The following is a 19,580-nucleotide window of genomic DNA, read 5'->3' on the forward strand; positions in this document are numbered from 1 at the left end:
TTAATATACATGATTTAGTTTTTTATTTAATTTAAATAATATGAAGATATTATATTTTATAATGCAGACATTAAAAAAATTATCAATTCAATCTAAATGAAACTGTACAACACAGAGCTGTACCTTTTTTTAGGCGAATCAGGCACTTACCAGTAATGGAACATAACTAACTATTTGGAAGTGCCAGTAATGGGGCATAATTAAGTTTAGGAGGAGCAGTTATGAGATTAGTTTCAGATATTAAAATCTGATGATAAGGCTCTGATGCTGTACTTTCTTTAAAGTGCTTAATTTTTTCTTTAAACTGGACTTTCTTTAAAGTTTTCTTTTGATTTTCTTTATTGAAATCAGAAATGATTTCAAGCTGTAATGTGTCAAAAAGGCATCAATATATATTTTAGTATTGATTTTATTGTTTTTTTTCTAGACAGAAATTAAAGAAAGTTACCTTAGTATACCTAGATTATTTGACTTCTGTAATATAAAAAACAGTGCTTTTTAAAACTGAATTTCAGTTATTAAGTTCAAATTAAAATTGACTGTATTTATGAAAATAAAAGTAATTTCACTACTTAATTTTGTAGAAATAAATTTAGAACATTTGTTAAAATTAAAAACTAATGAAATATAAAACTCCACCTCTTACATTAAAAGAAATATTTGTTTGTCCTACAATATGTAATTTGTAAATACCTTCAGACTCTCTCTTATCTAATATTCTCAGCAATGCCCTAATGGATGCAAGGGGGTAAGTTAATCTCTGCTTTCAGTATCAGTTCTGATTTTCCACTTCAGGACTTGAAATTCTCATGATAACATACATATGATTAACTACTAAATGCGCTAATTGGAAGTATTTATCTATCATAGTGCAAAATTTTTTATTCCTGTGTTGCTTTAGTGAAGAGTGATGTGAAAGTTTCTTATTTAATTTTGATTATGTATTTGACAGAAAATATGTAAGTGGACTAGTAATCTGCACTATTATTTGCCAGAAGAAGCATTTTTAGAAAACAATAAATTTAGTGTGATATAAATTTTTTTTAAGTAATGCATAGCTAAAATTACTTACTACATTTTTCAAGTTCTACTTATAATTTATATAATATAGGGATCTGATAATGAATGTAATGAATAGTGGATTACTCTTTTAGTATTCATTTTGGATTTAAATACCTTCTATTATTATAAATACTTCTATTACTTATACATTATAATTAAAAAAATAATTGGAAGAACTAAATGCAACCAAAATTTCCAAGTCTTATATAGTCTATGTCAATAATAAATAAATTTCCTAGGATTAAGTTATTGACACAAATTTTCATTCCTGCAAGTGGAAACAAAAAGATTAAAAAAAAAAAAAAACATCTGTATTAATTAAAAGATATTTTAATTTCTTCAATATCACACATCTCGAGCATTTTCAGCCAAGATAAATAACTACAACAGAAAAGCTTAATTCCACAAGGAATATTACAATGTATGGAAATAATCATCTATAAGTTAAAAAATGGCATGGAAGCAAGATGGCTTGTTTTTAGCTACACATTTTTCATACAAATACATTATGATACAAGGATATACATATCACAAACTCCAAGGCTTCATTTTCTCTTGCATATTTAAAGAAGTGCAGAAACCTTAAAGAATAACTACACTAAAAATATAGATGAGCATTTAAGTTTTCAACACAACAAGAATAAAGTATTAAATTACTTTTAAACAGTTTTTTTATCATAAAGACATGATGAATTTTTTTTTTTTAAAGTTACAGAACAAAATTAAAAAATGTAATAAAAAGCAAAACTGAAAATATAATTTACTACAACCATAAAACAAAATGTCATAAATATACATTTTTAATCAAAATACAGCAGGAAATGAGATGCATTGTTCAATTCAAAACTAAACACAAAGAAGTAAATTAATAACCATGAGTCGCTGTGAAAACAGAAGATAGTTATAAACTATTCTTAAGCTGCTTCAGAAATGTTAGTCTTTCGGGCTAATTAGTTACGGATTTTAGCTAATACACTACTAATATTGCGATGTTACATTTTCAGAGCATTTGTATGCAGACCACAGCAAGGCTAATCTATTATGGAAAATACCATATGCCAATGACTGGGTTTGTGATTTTGCTTACTTGGATCAAAATATACAAAGAATCCATTAAAAACCGAATGTTCTATTATTTCAAGATTACCTACTTCTCAGTAGATGAAAAAGGATATGATTTATAACTTGTAAGCAACTTTGCTATTCACCAGTTAAACTTAGGAATACTTTAGAATTACTTTTTCTAAAAAACAATTTAGTTATTTACCATTTTGCGTGTTTTTAAAAGGAATCAGTTAAAATAATGCATTATATTTTTTCATCCAAATATTGAATTTCATGTCCTGAGACAGGAATTCAGAGAACATATTTTATTCACTTTACTCTGTCTGTCACACTCAGCCTGTCACCTTACATGAATTACTTTCATCATTATTACTACCAAAAAATAACACTCTCATGCAATTTTTAATTTCAAAAGCCCTATATTATTAATTTAACACGTCCATGTAGACTGTAGTTGATACTGGTAGGTGGCCTGGTACTGAGCACTGGTAGTTGGCCCAGTTTGATTCACATTCTCATAAACAGGCTAATTGCTTTCATGGTTTCCCCCCTGTGTAAGACAGATAGCTCTGTATATTTTGTATAACTAGCCTCCCTCCAAAATCCTGATGCTCTTTTTAACTGGTGCAGCTTTAAGATAAGTTTAACAAATTATAATATTTAATTGAGTTGCATAATTTTAAAATGCTTACCAAACATAATTATTTTGGGCAGCTTTCAATTTCTAAACCACCAATCAAATTTTTTGACTTACATATTTTGCAAAATTTTACACAATTGTTTCAAGATTTCCTAGTTTATAATTATGAAATTCTTGTTATATTTCCTAAAATAACATTACTTTAATATATCTTGACAATTAAATCCATTTGTCTAATTTGGCAATCTTACATAATGAAGATCTTGCTAAGTGCTACTATTTATAACTGTTAGTTACTTTCCAAGTTTACAACCAAGTGAAATTTTATTAAAGGAAGGTGGGCAAACTTGAACCAAAACCTAAATTGCATATTTTTTCCTTCGTTTCATTTAAAACATGAAAACAAATAAAAAATAATAAAAAAAAAATAATAAAAAAAAAACTTACTATAACAAAATTTTTTAATATCACTTCCATGAAAATTACTATTCAATTAACTAAGACTTGTGAGAAATTTTAAGATTTTTTGCTTATTATTCATACAATTATTCCGATTTATAAACCATTCTAATTTTTTTTTAATGCAATAGAAACAAATGCCTAACTTTATGACTGAATATCAACACATGTACAAAAGGTTTTTTTATAACAAATTAAAAGTCTAAAATCTCACATTAACTATTCATTTAACTACGAACATCCAAGGAAGCACTTTCAAGCTAGTATGATTTATAACTCATCAAAACAACACAGGTAATGGAGGGGAAAAAACTGAATACATTTCAAAATTAATATCAAGTTATATTGCACGCAAGACAGGATCAGCTGAAATTTTCAGTGTAGCACCAAAATACCCTTGACACACAAATAAAACTAGTTTGTGATATGAGAATTATGCAATAATGATCTTAATCTGAGATAATTCAGCTTCTAAAAGTAAAATTGAGATTTATAATGTAATATTCAAGCCTGTATATGATTAATAGTTAATGATAGCAATGTTCTAAATTATACACTCTACAGACATTTGACATATAAGCAATATGTATGCAATATTAAGTAGTCTGCATAATGATAACTGAAAGTATGATTTCTGTAATTAGCTCTAAATTACTTACACTTATTACATAATCCCATGGTATATAAAACATTCATTACCAATTATGATACACACTGGAAAAAATTCTATCATGAGCTGCCCAGATAGGATTTATAAGTTGATAAATATACTCTGACAGTCAAATACCCCCAAAACAGTTAAATTTTATTAGTCCTTGACTTTTTGAAAATTTTAATCAATGCATTTTAGAACATTACTACAGTGTTCTTTCTGCATACAAACATATAAACATCTCAAAATTGTTTACTGTAGTAAAAATAGTCTATCCTGAGTGCTTTCAAAAAAGTACAAAAGTGTGTCAGGAAAAATGACAGTATGATTTATTTGCAATATTAAATAATGCCAAACAGTTTTTTGAAATATTTAGTTTAGGAATAAATTACACACTTAAATTTATTATAGTTAATCATATATTCATTACCTCAGAAATATAATGCATCATTAAATTTTTTTGCTAGGTATGAGTATGAAAACATTAAAGCTTATTGATTCATATACCTGAATAACTAAAAAAAAAAAAAAAAAAAACTTAGTAATTAAAATAATATTTACAGAAAAGGCCATGCTTATAAAATGCATATCGACCAAGCTAAAAAATCTACGGCACTGTGGTATCCACTTAGAGCAAAGGCATGTTAAAAATATATTTATAAATATGACAAGTGCACATAATTTACTTCTCAAGGACAATGCCTATAAAATACACATTCTACAGTTAATAGGAATGGATAGCCAAAGGCTTTTTTGTTCTGTCAAGTGGTGCTTTGTACAGCTTGTTGCTGTTGAGTCGAATATCAGCTGACAAGATATTTTTACAGTCTAAACATAAAAATCCAAGAGTTAAAAAATACGTAGGATGTCTTATTTCAATGAAGTTAGACTGCATGCAAATAGATGGTCTTCAAAACAATAATGCTTATAAAACAAATTCTTCAACTTTTTTCCCCTGGTGATAATGGTGACTTCATTCCTTTAGAAAACACTTCAGTAGTTACATTTTTTTCTTCTTCTACTTCCCTATTTGAAAAGTGAGTGAAACAACTGAAGTAAAAATTCCATTTTCAAAAACTAATACCACAAAATCTAACTAACACAAACTACAAAACAAAGCTGGGGGAGGAAGAACTCTAGCTTTGTTTTAAAATTAATTCAAATTGAATTTAACAAAGATAGAAAAGTTTTTTTCCCTAGCTTTGTTAATTATAATTTATTACAATTATGTTGATTTTCAGAACAAAGGGAGCTGAAATTTAAATATATATATATATATATATAAATTAATGAGAATATGAGACATACATCACATGAACATACATTTTAAAATAAATTCTTAAAATTTATAGCGGTGGCACTTATCAAATTTAAACAACTTGTATTATAATATTCAACTTTTTTAGTTTGGTTGTATTTCAAGTGCTAATATCATGACATCTTTAGAAGCCAAACAGAATTAAATAGAAATAGACAGCAATTTATCATTTCCTTGAGACTGTCAGATAAAAGTTATTTCCTTTTGAATTAGCAGTTTAAAGGAATACACATATATTACAATAAAAGTATTAACAATTTAAAGTAATGTTACATTTGCTCTGAAAGAAAAACCTACTTCCTCTTAAGTTTATACGATTATACAGTTTTGGGTTTCATTTAAAAGCTAAAATTATAATATCCTCATATGCCAAGTAGGGTTAAACTGAACTAAGTAGATAAGATAATTCAGTTCTTTTTGATTAGAAAATGTTACATTCTTTAGAATTACCAATTATTTTACATTTCTTTTGAATTAATAAAAACTACTGCTTTCATTTGGGTGATTTACAATACATTATTCAATTTACGCAATTTAAGCAAAATTCACAAAATTCTTTAAGTCACATAAAATGATACACAACTATAACTTATTTTATAAACATTAAAAACAAGTTTTAAACCATACATTTGTTTTTGCTTAATTCGAATACTATCTGCTTACAATTAATTACGTAAATTACTCTCAATTCAGAAAAGAAATTGCAAAAGACAGTTAATTCTTTAATATTCTGGAACTTAAAGAATGATAAGAATGTGAAACTTAACCAATGAACTTAAATGTGAAAAAATAATATGGTCAAGTCTATTACAAAGATTAAAAGAAAAAGCTATGTATAAATGTTTAAAAGGAGAACATTTCTTTCGTATTTTTCATACTACATTTCTGAACAGATTGAAAAATACATGAAATTAATTACAATTTAGAAATATTCAGCATAATGGATCAAAATTTAGAGAAATAATATCTTCATATACCAAACTAAGGAAAATTTGATTATTTCCATACTAGATATCAGAGACAGATGTTTAATTTGATAATCTAAACTGAAACTGCCAAAAGAAAAAGAGCTTTATTTGAAAGGGCATGATTAGCATAAAATATTTTTTATAACATATAATGTCTCTTAGAAATCCACAAATTAAATGGCAACTAGCTTCAGTAATTTCATGAAATTTGTATTTCACTAAATTGTGAAGAGCTGTTTATTTAGATATTTTTGACAAATTTAATTACCACTGCCAAGTAAGTCTGAGCATTACATACATTTTTCTATTTTACTCACGCGATTAAATATAAATTTTCAATACACAAAAGTAGGTGTCATTGTTTCCCAGAAAGCAAAACAGGAGATTGTTGCCACTTCACTTATGAGAGTTTTGATTAATACTGCGATACCTTTTGATAACAACTTTCTTGTTTTTTTTGCCTTGATAAATTTTTTTTAATCCTGCACAATTTTATTCAAAAGCTCAAAATTTTATAATTTTTTTTAAGAGTTTGTGTCCTAAAAGTTATACATCTAATATCTGATGATCAGTGAATTGTGAACCCAACTCCCCCATTCTAGGTAAAAGGTATTTGCAAGAGATTAAAAAGTAATCTAAGCATAAAATTTAGAATGCAAGTTTTTTTTTTTTTTTTTTTTTTTTTTTTTTTAAGGTTGCATGTAACTTTTCACATCAATTAGTCCTTAGAGAAATAATTTATTACCTTAACCGCAGTTGTTCCAGCATTGCAACAAGCTCATCTCTCTTCTCAACAATTTCTAACATTTCGGCCAGTATTTTCCTTTCTTCCATAATTTGTACTTCAGTCTTGTCTGAATCTAGGAAGAAATTCATTTCTATAAAAGGCCATGGCATACTTTGTATATATGATAAAAAGAGCACAGTATGAACCTTTAACAGATGATCTATTTATATTTAAATAATCCAGACTAATGTAGAATTAAATTACACACTGTCATATGTAACCAGCAACCAATGCTGTTAACTTATGCCACTTTCCTTTTTATATTTTCTTCAGACAATTTTATTTTCAGTTGATGGTGTATGATACTAATTTTTCCATTGTTTTGCAATAAACAAGCTTAAGTTTTAGATACTACTTAGTTATCCCACTCCTAAATAATTAAAAACTGACTGCATTCCTGTTAAAGATGGAGGAAAAAAGTATGGCAAAACGTTGAGTATGGCAAAGTTCAGTTCGGCTATCACCTAATAAGAATGCCTCACAGACAAAAGATATTTTTAAGAAACTGATTTGTATTACATAAGGGGGAAAAATTCAAGTAACCAGCATACTAAGTCACTAGAAATAAAACCTAAGTCAAAATATGGTTGTTTTATGATTTTAGTCACTTGGTTACAACAATTAAATAGAAAAAACTATTTATCACTTTCCAGCACGGTGTGGCCGGTTTGGACACCTAAAAAATTCCCCCTGTACACACAGAAAAATTGAATGAAAAAGGGATTTATAGGTTACTCTGAACTTTATTTATGCTAGATGGCAGCACAACAAAAACCAGTTCATATATTTTAGCAATGTTTAATTTTTAAAGACCCTCGTTTTTCAAAGAAATCTTCCAGATTTTTTTAGGATAAAAAATGAATTGTTTGAAAAGAAATTTCTATGTTATTTTCTAGCCTGTATGCTAATCTCCTTATTCTATATTAGTTTAAATTTTTACCATGAAATCTTGCTTAAAATTGAACAGCGAACATCAGGCTTGCCCAGAATGGGATCACTGAAACACCAGGATCAGACCAACAAAACAACTTTATCTTTGTTTCCCTGCAGATCTCCAGTCAGTTCATTCACAATAGAATGTTGAGCCCACATCTGTGTTTCATTTTCTGTTTTTCTCTTGCCTCCCCCTTGAGGTTTGATTATCAACTAAGAAATTGTTAGGGTGATTTTCTGAAGGTCAGGAGTAATTTTATCAGTTAGCAGTTTGGTGCTCCACTAGAGCAGTTCTCTTTTTCCCTTTTGCTTTCGTTCAAAGAAGTTTTGTTAGTGCTACATTTTGATAGTTTGAGTTGTAGACATTTATTTAATTTTTATTTTATACTTTCTATTTTCTAATTGTAGATATAATATTAATTTATTATTTTTTCTGATTTTTAATTATTTTGCAAATGGATTGGAGAGGGCTGACCATTTCTGAAGCACTGAAAGTGCTACTCAAATTACCTTCAGATAGTGAATCTGATATAGATCCTGGTACATGTGCAAAACATGCAATCTTGGGTTGTGCTTTTTCAAAGTTGAGGTCACTTTCTTCGAAAAGTATCACCATAAAAAAAAAAAAAAAAAAAAAAAATTGACGGAACTTTAAATATGAAATGCAAATAATGTAAATATCATATACCTAAGTTACTTTTTTTCATTTACACTGTAATTATCATATAACCAAGAAGAGCCTTTTTAGGGGGTAGTAGAGTAGCAGGCCTCCTCATGGCATACCCTGTAAATGTAAATGCTATATCTGCTATGGTATTCAGAATCTAGTGTTTTTTTTAATCGTAGGCAAAATCTTTTACTCTATTACGCACTTCCCAGCAATGCTTGCTTTAGCACTCTTTTTGAAATTATTCATTCAGTGAGCCCACAACGGGCACACCCACAGAATTAAAACATTTAAGTACAATTTTTAGGAAATTTTACCTGTGAACTCCTCTAAGCCTGATTAGATCTCTCAGCCCACCATTTTTTTTGGGGGGGGGGGCAAAATTCCAATTTTAAAAGATAGCATGCCAGAAAGGGTTAAAACTGTTCTACAAGCAATAGTAAATTTCATCACTGAAAACACTTTTAATATAATCGCTCAACTAAGCAAATATAAAAGAAAAAAATCAAAATTGCACATTTCTATGAATTTAGAGCTTTTTTTATTAATCGTCACATTGAATATTATTTAAAATTTTTCATTTTGTAACTGATCTCATCACATATTTACTATCAGAAAATGCACAAAACTCGTATAAATCGCAAACTGGCCATTTTTGAGTTTCTGAAAATACTCTTAGATTGACATCAAAACAAAAACATATATCCATGAAGTACAGTAACAAATTTTTAACCCTTTGACAAGTGAGTTATTAACTTACCGTAATTTCCGGAAGAAAGGCCGCATCAGCGTAAACGCCGCACTCGAGAAAAATGGCGGGAAAAAAATTAAAATTACACAGAAACGCCACAATAGATTAAATTGCGCGTGACATCGTCGTGGGCCGAATAGATGCAAAAACTCAACCTATCTTACTATCTGAATTAAAAAGATTTAGTAAATCCTGATCTAAGTCTTCCAGATCGTCACATTCATCCTCTTGGTTTACAGTCTCTTTATCTAAGGATATAATTTCAGCTTCTTTGAACCCTGCTATTATTGACGATGTTTCTACCAATTTCCAAGCACTTCCTGCCTACTTTGCAATTTCTTCAAAAGATGCTCTACGCATTTTACCGCTTTTGGTTTACGTATGCAATCCTTCACTCACCCTTCACTCCCACAGCTTTGAAGGATTTATTACCTGACAAATCTAATGGTTGTAAGATTTTTGTCAAACCACCAGGTATTATTGCTTCGGTCGTAGACAATTTTTCACATCTGGTTTTCACTGACTCAAAGAAATGATCACGCATGGAATCCATTATCAATAACCCCTTTGGTTGGAAAAAAGATCCCATACGACACTGCCAAACTTTTTGTAGCCACTCATATATGATTGTTTCGCACATCTAGCCGTTCTCGTTTGCATAAATAATTATGTCGTTAGGAAAATCTCCCTTCGGAATAGTCTTTCGTTTAAAAATGATTATCGGCTTTAGCTTGTCACCATTTGCGGCACAAGCTAACACATATGTAAATGACATTCTTTCATGCCCCGTCATAAACACAGATACAGTTTTTGCACCAGTTTCATCAACAGTTCTGTTTGCAAGAGAGTCGAAAGCTAACGGCGTTTCATCCATATTTATTATCTGTGACCGAAGAAGTTTTTTTTTTTTTGTCGATAATAGCTGTCACATATTTTAGAAAAGATGACTTTTTATCCTGCCGTTCCATTGGTAATTGTTACCCGACTGTTGTTCTAGTACGCACAGAAATATTTTTCTTTTCATAAATCTGCTACACCTCCTTTGAAAACATTTATGTTCATTCGTTTTGCTATAAATTTTGCTTGTAAGCGAATTTTTACATTTGAAATTGCCATTCCCTTTCCTCGTTGCTCCTTTATCCAGTTTGCAAGGTCGTCCTCTAGATTTGGCCACCTTACAGTACTTCTTTTGGCTCGTTTCTGTTGTGGCATATTTTTAAGAAGTTCTTTTTCAATTCTCCAACGTCGAATACATCTGTCGTCCACTTCAAACTCTCGAGCTGCTGCTCGATTTCCAATTTGTTCAGCACATGAAATTACATTAAGCTTAAAACCAGCAGTATAGCTTCTGTGCCGTTTAGGGACATTTTCAAAAATTTTTCGCTCCCTTCTTACTTAAAAACTATCCAACAGGTACTTGTACCCAAACTGATGGGATCTGTATCTGGCAGAATGCCAAGAAAAATCCATTCATGCTGAAGGGGAGATATGTCAGAGTTCGTTATTGCGAGGCAGGTGGAGTCGTGTCCGCCTTTGAAAAAAATTGCAGAAAAGGCAGGGGTGGGGAGAGGATGGGTCCTGGAAGATTCATCGAATGGCAGAGGAGAGAGACTATTCAAACTGATGAGAATGTTGATTTGAAAGGGGGAAGAATGTTATTGTTCTGAGATCTCGTTTTGGGTGAATAAGGCATGTAGGTCCATTCAAGGGAAAGAATGTAAACAAAATAACATTCGCTAAAAGCAACTGAGTGGTCTTTTGTGTGGGAACAGCACCAGTCTATGCACAATGACAAGGCCATCCAAGCTATGTACAATGACCATCATAGGAAATATTTTATTTTTAGTGCACCTAAACGTCGCATGGGTAGAAACGCCGCACCCGCTAAAAATTTAAGTTTTAAACACGTAAACGCCGCGGCGTTTCTTCCGGAAATTACGGTATTTAAAAAAAATTTACCCCCTTTTCTATCCAAGTGAATAAAATATGTCATAAATGAGGTCTTAGGATTTTTTTTGACAAACGGTTTTCAAGCCATGGTGCCCCACAGGTAGCGATTAAAGCATTCTTTGCATAACCCAACATTACATATTGGGCAACTTTTCTGTATGTTCATTTATGCTCATTAACAAGCACAGCAACGTCTTGATTTTCCAACTATTGGAAGATGATCCCCAACATTCAAGAGATTCTAAGTACTTTTTAAAATTTTAGTGGGACATGTATGTCCTCTTAGTAGTCAAAGGGTTAAATAAAACCTAAGAATTTAATTATTAGTCTTTGGAAATTAACTATTTATATGGAACAAACACTGGAAATCTTGTTTGCAACAAAAAACAAATAACATGTAGAAACCATGCACACAAAACACATCCAAGTGTTTGAAAAGGCAGATCTAATTTACGAGCTGAAAATCTGAGATGGAGCCATACAGATGACCTCTATCTCAAGTTATGATATAGTCTGGTCATACAGATCCCAGATGTTGCATACAAGTGAGTTGACATATATGCAAGCGAGTTATATATTCTCACAAGGATTTGATGGGTTAAGTTCAGAACTATGATACATGACAATATATCTGCACTGCAAAAATAGCAATATGTGCTGCATACAAATTTTAAGTTTTCAGCAGTGTGCAATATGTTCCACAAACTTACAGACATGGTATTCTAACATCAAGTAAACAGGCAGATGCTTCTAATTCCTCCTTTCTCATAATATCTAATAACACTATCTTTTACAATGATTCTTATAACACTGTAGCTTTAAAAAAATACTGTTAATTTCAACTATATAAACTAAACAGTACTATCAAAAATTAATGCAAGAATTAAACAAAAGTAATCTGAGAACTGTTCAAACATTAAATGCATACAGACAGTATGGGTGATGGTTATGCGGTAAAAATATGAATAAGAAGTTTCGTACATAAACACTAGGTAACAATGGTTCAATCCATTGGATGGCAGAAAATTAATCTCAATTACCATCACCAGATTTCAAGAATTTCACAAGACCTTGCTTTACCTCAATGGGAAGAAATACAGTGATAAAAAATCTGATGTGTACACCACATGACTTCCTTGTACGGAATATTAAATTATACACATTTTTTCTTGCATTTCATTTAAACTTATTGGATTGAATTAAATCTACTTCGCTGACAGCGCATAAACACAATAGAATAAATGCATTCTTTAAAATTCACTCTAGTATTTGTTTACCATAGCGACACTCTGGCGCTAGATTCACGTAACAGTATTATATTTCGTTCATATTATAACTCATAATGCACAAAATTTATGTAATTTAAAGAATTGAACTATCTAATCGTTGCCACATGTTCTATTCAAATACTATAATAAAGCTAGAACAATGTATAAAGGAAATTAAGCAAACAAAACAAAAAAGAAACAGTTTTTCACGAACAATTGAGTATTTCTCATTCAATTAATTCAGTTCTCACTTCGCGAGAAGGCAAAAATACATAAAAACTCAAAATATCTACATTAAAAATTACGAAGTAAATCTTAAACACTTATTTCCTCGAAAAAATTCCAGAAAGGATTAAGCATGATTTAATTGGCAATAATAAATGAAGGCGTTATCTTTGTTGTTGCGAAGCTACGTTTCTCTAGATTGGCAACAAATCCACTAGTCTGCTGTTTCAAATGTAAACAAACAATGGCCGCCAACAAGAAAAGGTTGGTGCGGCTGATTGCAACCAAAATACGAGGTGCACATCTACATATTATAGCAGTCCTATATACAAAATTTCAATTCAACATTCTGAGGCCACTCGGTTTTGAGTTATGTGAGATACGTTCGTACAGACGCCACAAAAAATTCTCTTCAGAATTCATTTTAAAGCAGTTTTATAATTTTTTTGGAGGAAAAGAGTCTTTTATTCTGTCCTTACGTACAGATATCACACAAAAACTTCGTTAAATAGCATTCGATAGCAGTCAAAATGGATATTTTTGTTGAAATATGCTGCCTGAAACTTTTCGCAATTACAATACTTCCTTTTTACTTCATACAAGGAAGTAAAAAATAGTTGAATGCTGCTGCTAGATGCTATCCAGTGAAAAGACAGGGATATTCTATACAGGAAGCAGTACATCAAATCTTAATGAAAATGTGTGATTTTGAATTGTTTCATACAGTCATGAATTATAAGTTGCAACTACAAGAAGATGTGTTTTAAAGTATGCTATAAATCATGGATCAGGAATAATCCATTAATATGGAATTTTGTTTTAAGTTGGACAAAAGTGATGAAAAACACATGAAATATTAAAATTAGTTTATGTTAACACTTTGAGTGATCATAAAAATGAGTTGCAAGTGATTTATGAGACTGCTTGTTTTATATATATATATAATTTTTACACTGAATCAATATGAAGCAATCTCATAAACCACTTGTAATTAGTATATTTGTATACTATAATAAAAAGAATTAAGAAAAATCTTGAAAAATAAACACTATCTAAACCAAAGGAATAATTGCAATTTAAAAGCAAAAATATATTGTAATGAAATAATATGAAATACAAAAATTAGAACCTTCCAAAGTATTACAAAAATAAAAAAAAAAAAAAAAAAAGTGAAGCAGTAAAAACAAAATTAGAACTTTTGGAGATTTATTAGAATGGGAAATTTAATTATTTTTGTCCATCCCTCTGAAGAAAGCGAAAATAGTTCAATCTGACTGTTCTAACATTTTGCCCATTTCACTTAGACTATTCCATTTTTGTTGAAGTTTATGGGCACAGTCTGCATCCATTCTTCATTTTATTTTTGTATCTTTACTACACCTTAAATCATATACAGAGGAAAGAGATGACACATTAGCTCACTCACAAAGCAAGCAAAGCAGGAAAATGTCTGATGCATTCAAAAGAAGCCTGGGAAAGAGTCAAAAGTTTATGATTTCCATTGTTAGTTTCAATTTTTGAATCATCATAATTAGCTAATTAATATAGCCTTAAAATATTGGCCAGTTGAGTTTCAGTTTTCAAAATTATTTACATTACCAGCATTATTGGTATGTAAATGATTTTGAAAACATTTGTCATTTGATGGTGACAATTAATTTTGAAAAGATGAAGTTCAGATATTTTTATTATAAACAATTTTTAAACTATTTTTAGAACAGAAAGGGGAAATAAGTATATAACATTGTGCAAAATCAGCTTATAGTGTTAACCCTTATTCATAACAATACTTTGTGTCACACATTGCTTCTATAGCAATTTCTATTGAATAGAACGTTCCCATAGCTCTTCATCCACCTTATTCATTGCACCTACCCAATACAACTTATAGAGTTTAAAAAAAAAAATTAAGATAGCCATGAAAAGCAAAATTTTAACCACTCAAGACACCGAAGCAGCCATAATAACTTACTCATAGCTGCTAACCATAAAATCTGAGAAAGTGGGAGAATTTTCATATTGTGTGGCAACATGATATTAAGAGAAAGGTGCCAAAATTGTCATAAATTCCCTTTATAACATGATTTAGATTACTGAACTATTTATAATATAATTCTGGTACAAAACATCAATATTCAATCAAATATTCTAAATTTTATGCTTTTTGGCTAACTTTATTTCATTTTCTAATTTGCTTAAACTTTTATACTGACAATATCTTTAATAGAGAAGAAAACATTTTCTTTATCACAGTAATTTAAGCCATGAAAACAAAATTAACAAGTGCCAAATAATAAAATTAATTATTTAATAATTAACTGCAAATATAAAACATTGCGGCATGTGTAAACAAATTCAGCCCAAAAAATAATAATAATTTCATATTGGTTATGTTTATGATCAACATGAAATTCAATGTCTTTGCCCTATATATTGCATGGTAATATTGACCATTCAGGTTTGTTCTGTAGTTTTACAGGTGGAAAGACAAAGCTACATCAGTAACAGTGAAGTAAGTAATTAAAATTAAAAAATGGGGACATTTAGTGAGCTACCCAGAGATCACAAGATGTGTTGAAAAACCAGCAGAGTTGGCACCTATAAACTAACTGCTTTAGGAAGTGATAAACACGATGTGATTTTAGGAAGTGAAACATGACGGGTATCCTGAAAAGGATTAATGATAAGACATTTTTTAATATTTAAACATGCATTATGCATTTTTGGTCACATCATAATTGTTAAAAAACTGCATAAAAAAGGAAAGCCATGGTTTACAGAATTTGTGGCAGAGCCTCAGGTCAAATCACAGTCAATCATCAAATTTATTAAAATATTATGCAGCAGGATAATTCAGTGGACTTGAAATGAGATAGCACAAATAAGGTTCTGAAACCTGCTGCACAATAAATGAACTAAATACACAAATGTTACAATATGAGAAAAATTTCAGACATTTCTTCGCATTTTATCACTTGATTCATTTTGATAATACTTAATAGTAATATGTTTATAAAATGATGGCATTTTTTTATGATCTTATATATTATTAATACTTTAACAATAAAATAATAAAACAAATGAAACTGAGTAGCACATAATACTATACATAAATTTTATCTCCCTTTTTTGAAATGGGGGGAGGTAGAAAAAGAAGACCACTGTTAAAATTACCAAGTGCATAAATTTGCTTTTTGAATAATTCATAATAAACAAACCTTATTTTTAGAATAAATATAATTATATTTTTCATATGTCATTCAAGGACAAATTTGAAGTTCAAAAGACAAGCATCTACTTTGAAAGAATATTCTAGGTTTCTTTGGTAACTTACTTTGTGCCAATCTTTCGCGTAAAGTCTGCTGCAATTTACTGTGGCGATCTTCTAATTCCAAATCTTTCAACCTAAATAGGAAATATATAAAATAACCTATTATAGAAAAAAGTCTTAAGAAATGCTAGATCTTACTTGTTCCTTTGCCTGATTTTATTGTTTTAATTATCTAAAGACATTTTATTTTATTATCTTAAATGCAAAAACCACATGCCTAATAACAAGTTCTTGTTCTTCTCTCGTCAACTTATTTTTTGAATGAATAAGTGTATACCATTTTTGCATCAATTCTGCTTCTTCTTTACTGTCACTACCTGCAAGAATAAACATACATATATCAAAATGAGATCAGTTGAAAGGATTTAAAATATTAAAATAAATATTTAATAATATTGAACATGAAACAAACATTTATTAAAGTTCAATATAATAAGTAAATAATATGCATACTACAAATAAAAAACCTCCATATCACTGAAGGCATCAAGTATGCTTCAGAACAACATTACTATGACAGCATGAGAGATTCTGTTCTTAATTGAAAAGATAAAATATAACAATAACGGTGACAGTAGATGGGAAACAACAGCGAACAACAATCGGATCACAAGAAGGTGCAAAATCTCATTTGGATAAATTTCATAGCAAAAAAATTTCTATTATCTTTATATACATTGAATAAAGCTCTGATTTATTTCCCTCAAGAAATTAAGAAATAATTTAAAATTATTTCTGCTTGACATTATTTTAAAAAGGGAAAAAATACTAATGTAATACTTTACTTGGGGGACTGAATGCACAGTCTTTTCCAACATCTAGTACCACTAAAAATATTATAAAGTGAGAAGCAGAAAAATGTGCCAATAAAACCAGTATTTCAAGAATCAACCAAAAAAGATGAAAGTTAAACATAGAGATTCCAATTTTAATAAGGCACTAAAAAAGGCAAAATTTTGGTTTATCCAAAGAAGCAAATCTTCATATTAATATTTTAAATGATGTATATGAGTTAATTTAAATACATAAAGATAATAAAAGAAACTGAATAGTAAAAATCAAAAGTTTTAAGCACGCCAATGATTATTCCTGAAGTAAAGCTAAAGCTATTTATTAGTTCAAAGGTGATTTGTCCCTGAAGGACTATTGTTTTTGTTTTGCGATTTTTGCGTTGAATTATTATAAATGTCCGTTTCACTTTTCAAACTGTTGCCACCAAATGTTAAAGTCCTGTATTATAACTGAAGAAATTAAATAATGAAAAATCTGCATAAATGTATCTATATTTCTCATATTGTAATAAAACAATGGTACATAGAGCCATCGAATTTTGAATGACGCAATCCTCCTACGAATATGGACAAGTGGAAGACCAAATTTGGAATTAGTTTTAATATCGATTTCATATTATGTAAAACTTAGCGAATTTTTGAGTAACAAACGCAATGATTTAAAAGCGAGCAATGGCAATGCTCTATGGGGGGAAAAAAACCTTTTTATCTCCAGCGCGCGGAACTGTGTATCGGAAACTCTAAAGCTATGCTCATTTTAAAATGTATTTCGCAACGTTGCTATTGAACTGAATTTTATGGTTTAAATGCAAGAACATGATATTTAATAAATAAAAGTAACACACAAAATGTTAAAAAAATGGCCCTTCGGACGTAATTTAAAATCTGAAACCTTTCAGATTTTTTTTTTTTTTTACTATATTTATATCGGTTTTCAAACCATCTTGTCACAATATGTACTAAGAATGTTACTAAGAATTTTAGTACCAAGGTAATTTTGGCAGTTTTCTGAATCCTGGTGAATTTAGTTATTCAGTTACCAGAATTTAGTTAGAATGCCATCTTAATTATTTAAGATTACTGTTTGACTTTATGACAATTTCATTGATGGTATATAGTTTATCATGACAAAACTTGGCTGACTTTAGTTGTTTGCATAAACAGTAAATAAATCGTGACTATGGAAATGGGAATCCAGCTTCTTCTAAGCGAATTGCCTAGCCTTTTTGTTACCACTGCCAGTGTTTTTCAACTTTGCACTTTTAATACGGTCAAAAGTCTTTAATCCGGACTCGTCAGGACTTCGGCGATTCCGGATTATAGATCATCAGTTTAAATCTGGTAAGATGGCATGCAGAAATTATAAAATTAAAAATATGAAACCATAATTTATGAAATAAAGAGCAATTAAGATTTAAAGAGTATCAAAATTTACAAAAAAAAAAAAAAAAAAAAAAAAAAAAGCTTAATATTTATTTGTTTACTTTATTAAACATTTCTTTCAACACACGCATGCATAAAGCATACATTACACATAGTCGAAATTAGAAAATTGCAACCAGAAAACTATTTGACTTGTATTCGTGATATTTATAATGACGAGGAATTTGATTTAAATCATATCAAAGACGGAGTACATCGAGATGAAATACTTCATTTAGTAAGGAATTATAAGCCGAATAAAATAAAAACATCTGCCCCGCCGATAACGATAGTGCTGACAGATGAACTTCCAGTTCATAGCGCACCGTGACGTCCCCCCCCGTGCCGGCAGAGCAGCGTGAAATTGATAAACAGATTTCGGAATGGTTAGAGAAACAAAGGATATGCCTTTATCCATTTTCTGCAACAATTCCACTTTTTGTTTGATCGACATCGAAACATGCTTTCGTTTTGTAGATCCTTTGGCAGCTCCAGAATCGGAAATTCTTTTTGACATAATCGAAAGTTCAAGCTTACTTTTATAAAATTGCTCTAACAGTCTGAAAATAATACACCAGATCCAATTAGAAGATTAAGGAGCAGCACAATCTTCAAAATTAACTGAAATAGATAATTAGATAATTTTAGCTTAATAATTTATACTGTCCGTTATACATTAAACGCGCAAGCGCAAGTGTATTACGCGCAAGCGTAAATGCACATGCGCATGCGTAAAGGTATTATGCGCATGCATCAACGCATATTGCGTTGACGCATGCGCAGAAAGTTTGTAGCTTTGAGGTCTGGATTATAGATCATTCCGTATTAAAGACTTTTGACTGTATATGTGTTCTTCAGTGATACATAACATCACTGCAGGGAGATTAGGACATTAATGACTTTTGCTAATATTTTAGGAGTCCGCAGTTTCTGTTTAGTTATTTCGTCACACCCAAAAATCCATAAAGAAAATAATAAGTGCAAAACACGGCAAAATTAATATAAAAATTCAACATATGCTCATCCTTGTTTTAATGGACAAACTTTGAATATAAAGGGCAGACATTTATTGGCAAGTTATTCTTTTTTGATGTCAACCAAAGTTTCTCAGCACCAGTCAACAACGCAGAAATGTTAAAAATATTAATGCTACTGGTAGTGTTCTTTTGATTTGCAAATTATGAAAATGCAAAGTATGACAGTATTACCCAAAAAGATAGGTAGTTATGTTTAGACAAGGATGGTTATTTGCCAACGGATAGATAAATGTTGGATTTCTTATGATAAACTA

General features: G+C 29.9%; 1 protein-coding gene across 3 annotated transcripts in view; it reads right to left on the minus strand.

Moving 5' to 3' along the window:
• Positions 1-1,376: 1,376 nt before the first annotated feature.
• Mical (Molecule interacting with CasL) overlaps positions 1,377-19,580 on the minus strand; it is a 241,831-nt gene continuing 223,627 nt past the window's right edge. For all 3 annotated transcript variants that reach the window (XM_085826689.1, XM_085826697.1, XM_085826694.1), the window contains 4 exons: positions 16,294-16,393; positions 16,080-16,150; positions 6,910-7,024; positions 1,377-4,904 (listed from right to left, as the gene is read on the minus strand). In XM_085826689.1, coding sequence (XP_085682815.1) covers positions 4,820-4,904; positions 6,910-7,024; positions 16,080-16,150; positions 16,294-16,393 — 371 coding nt within the window. In that variant the 3' untranslated portion in view covers positions 1,377-4,819. The remainder of the gene's footprint in view (positions 4,905-6,909; positions 7,025-16,079; positions 16,151-16,293; positions 16,394-19,580) is intronic.

Source organism: Stegodyphus dumicola, chromosome 1 (genome assembly GCF_044657685.1).
Source record: "Stegodyphus dumicola isolate Sdum_Otavi_A_Nest chromosome 1, ASM4465768v1".
NCBI lineage: Eukaryota > Metazoa > Arthropoda > Arachnida > Araneae > Eresidae > Stegodyphus > Stegodyphus dumicola.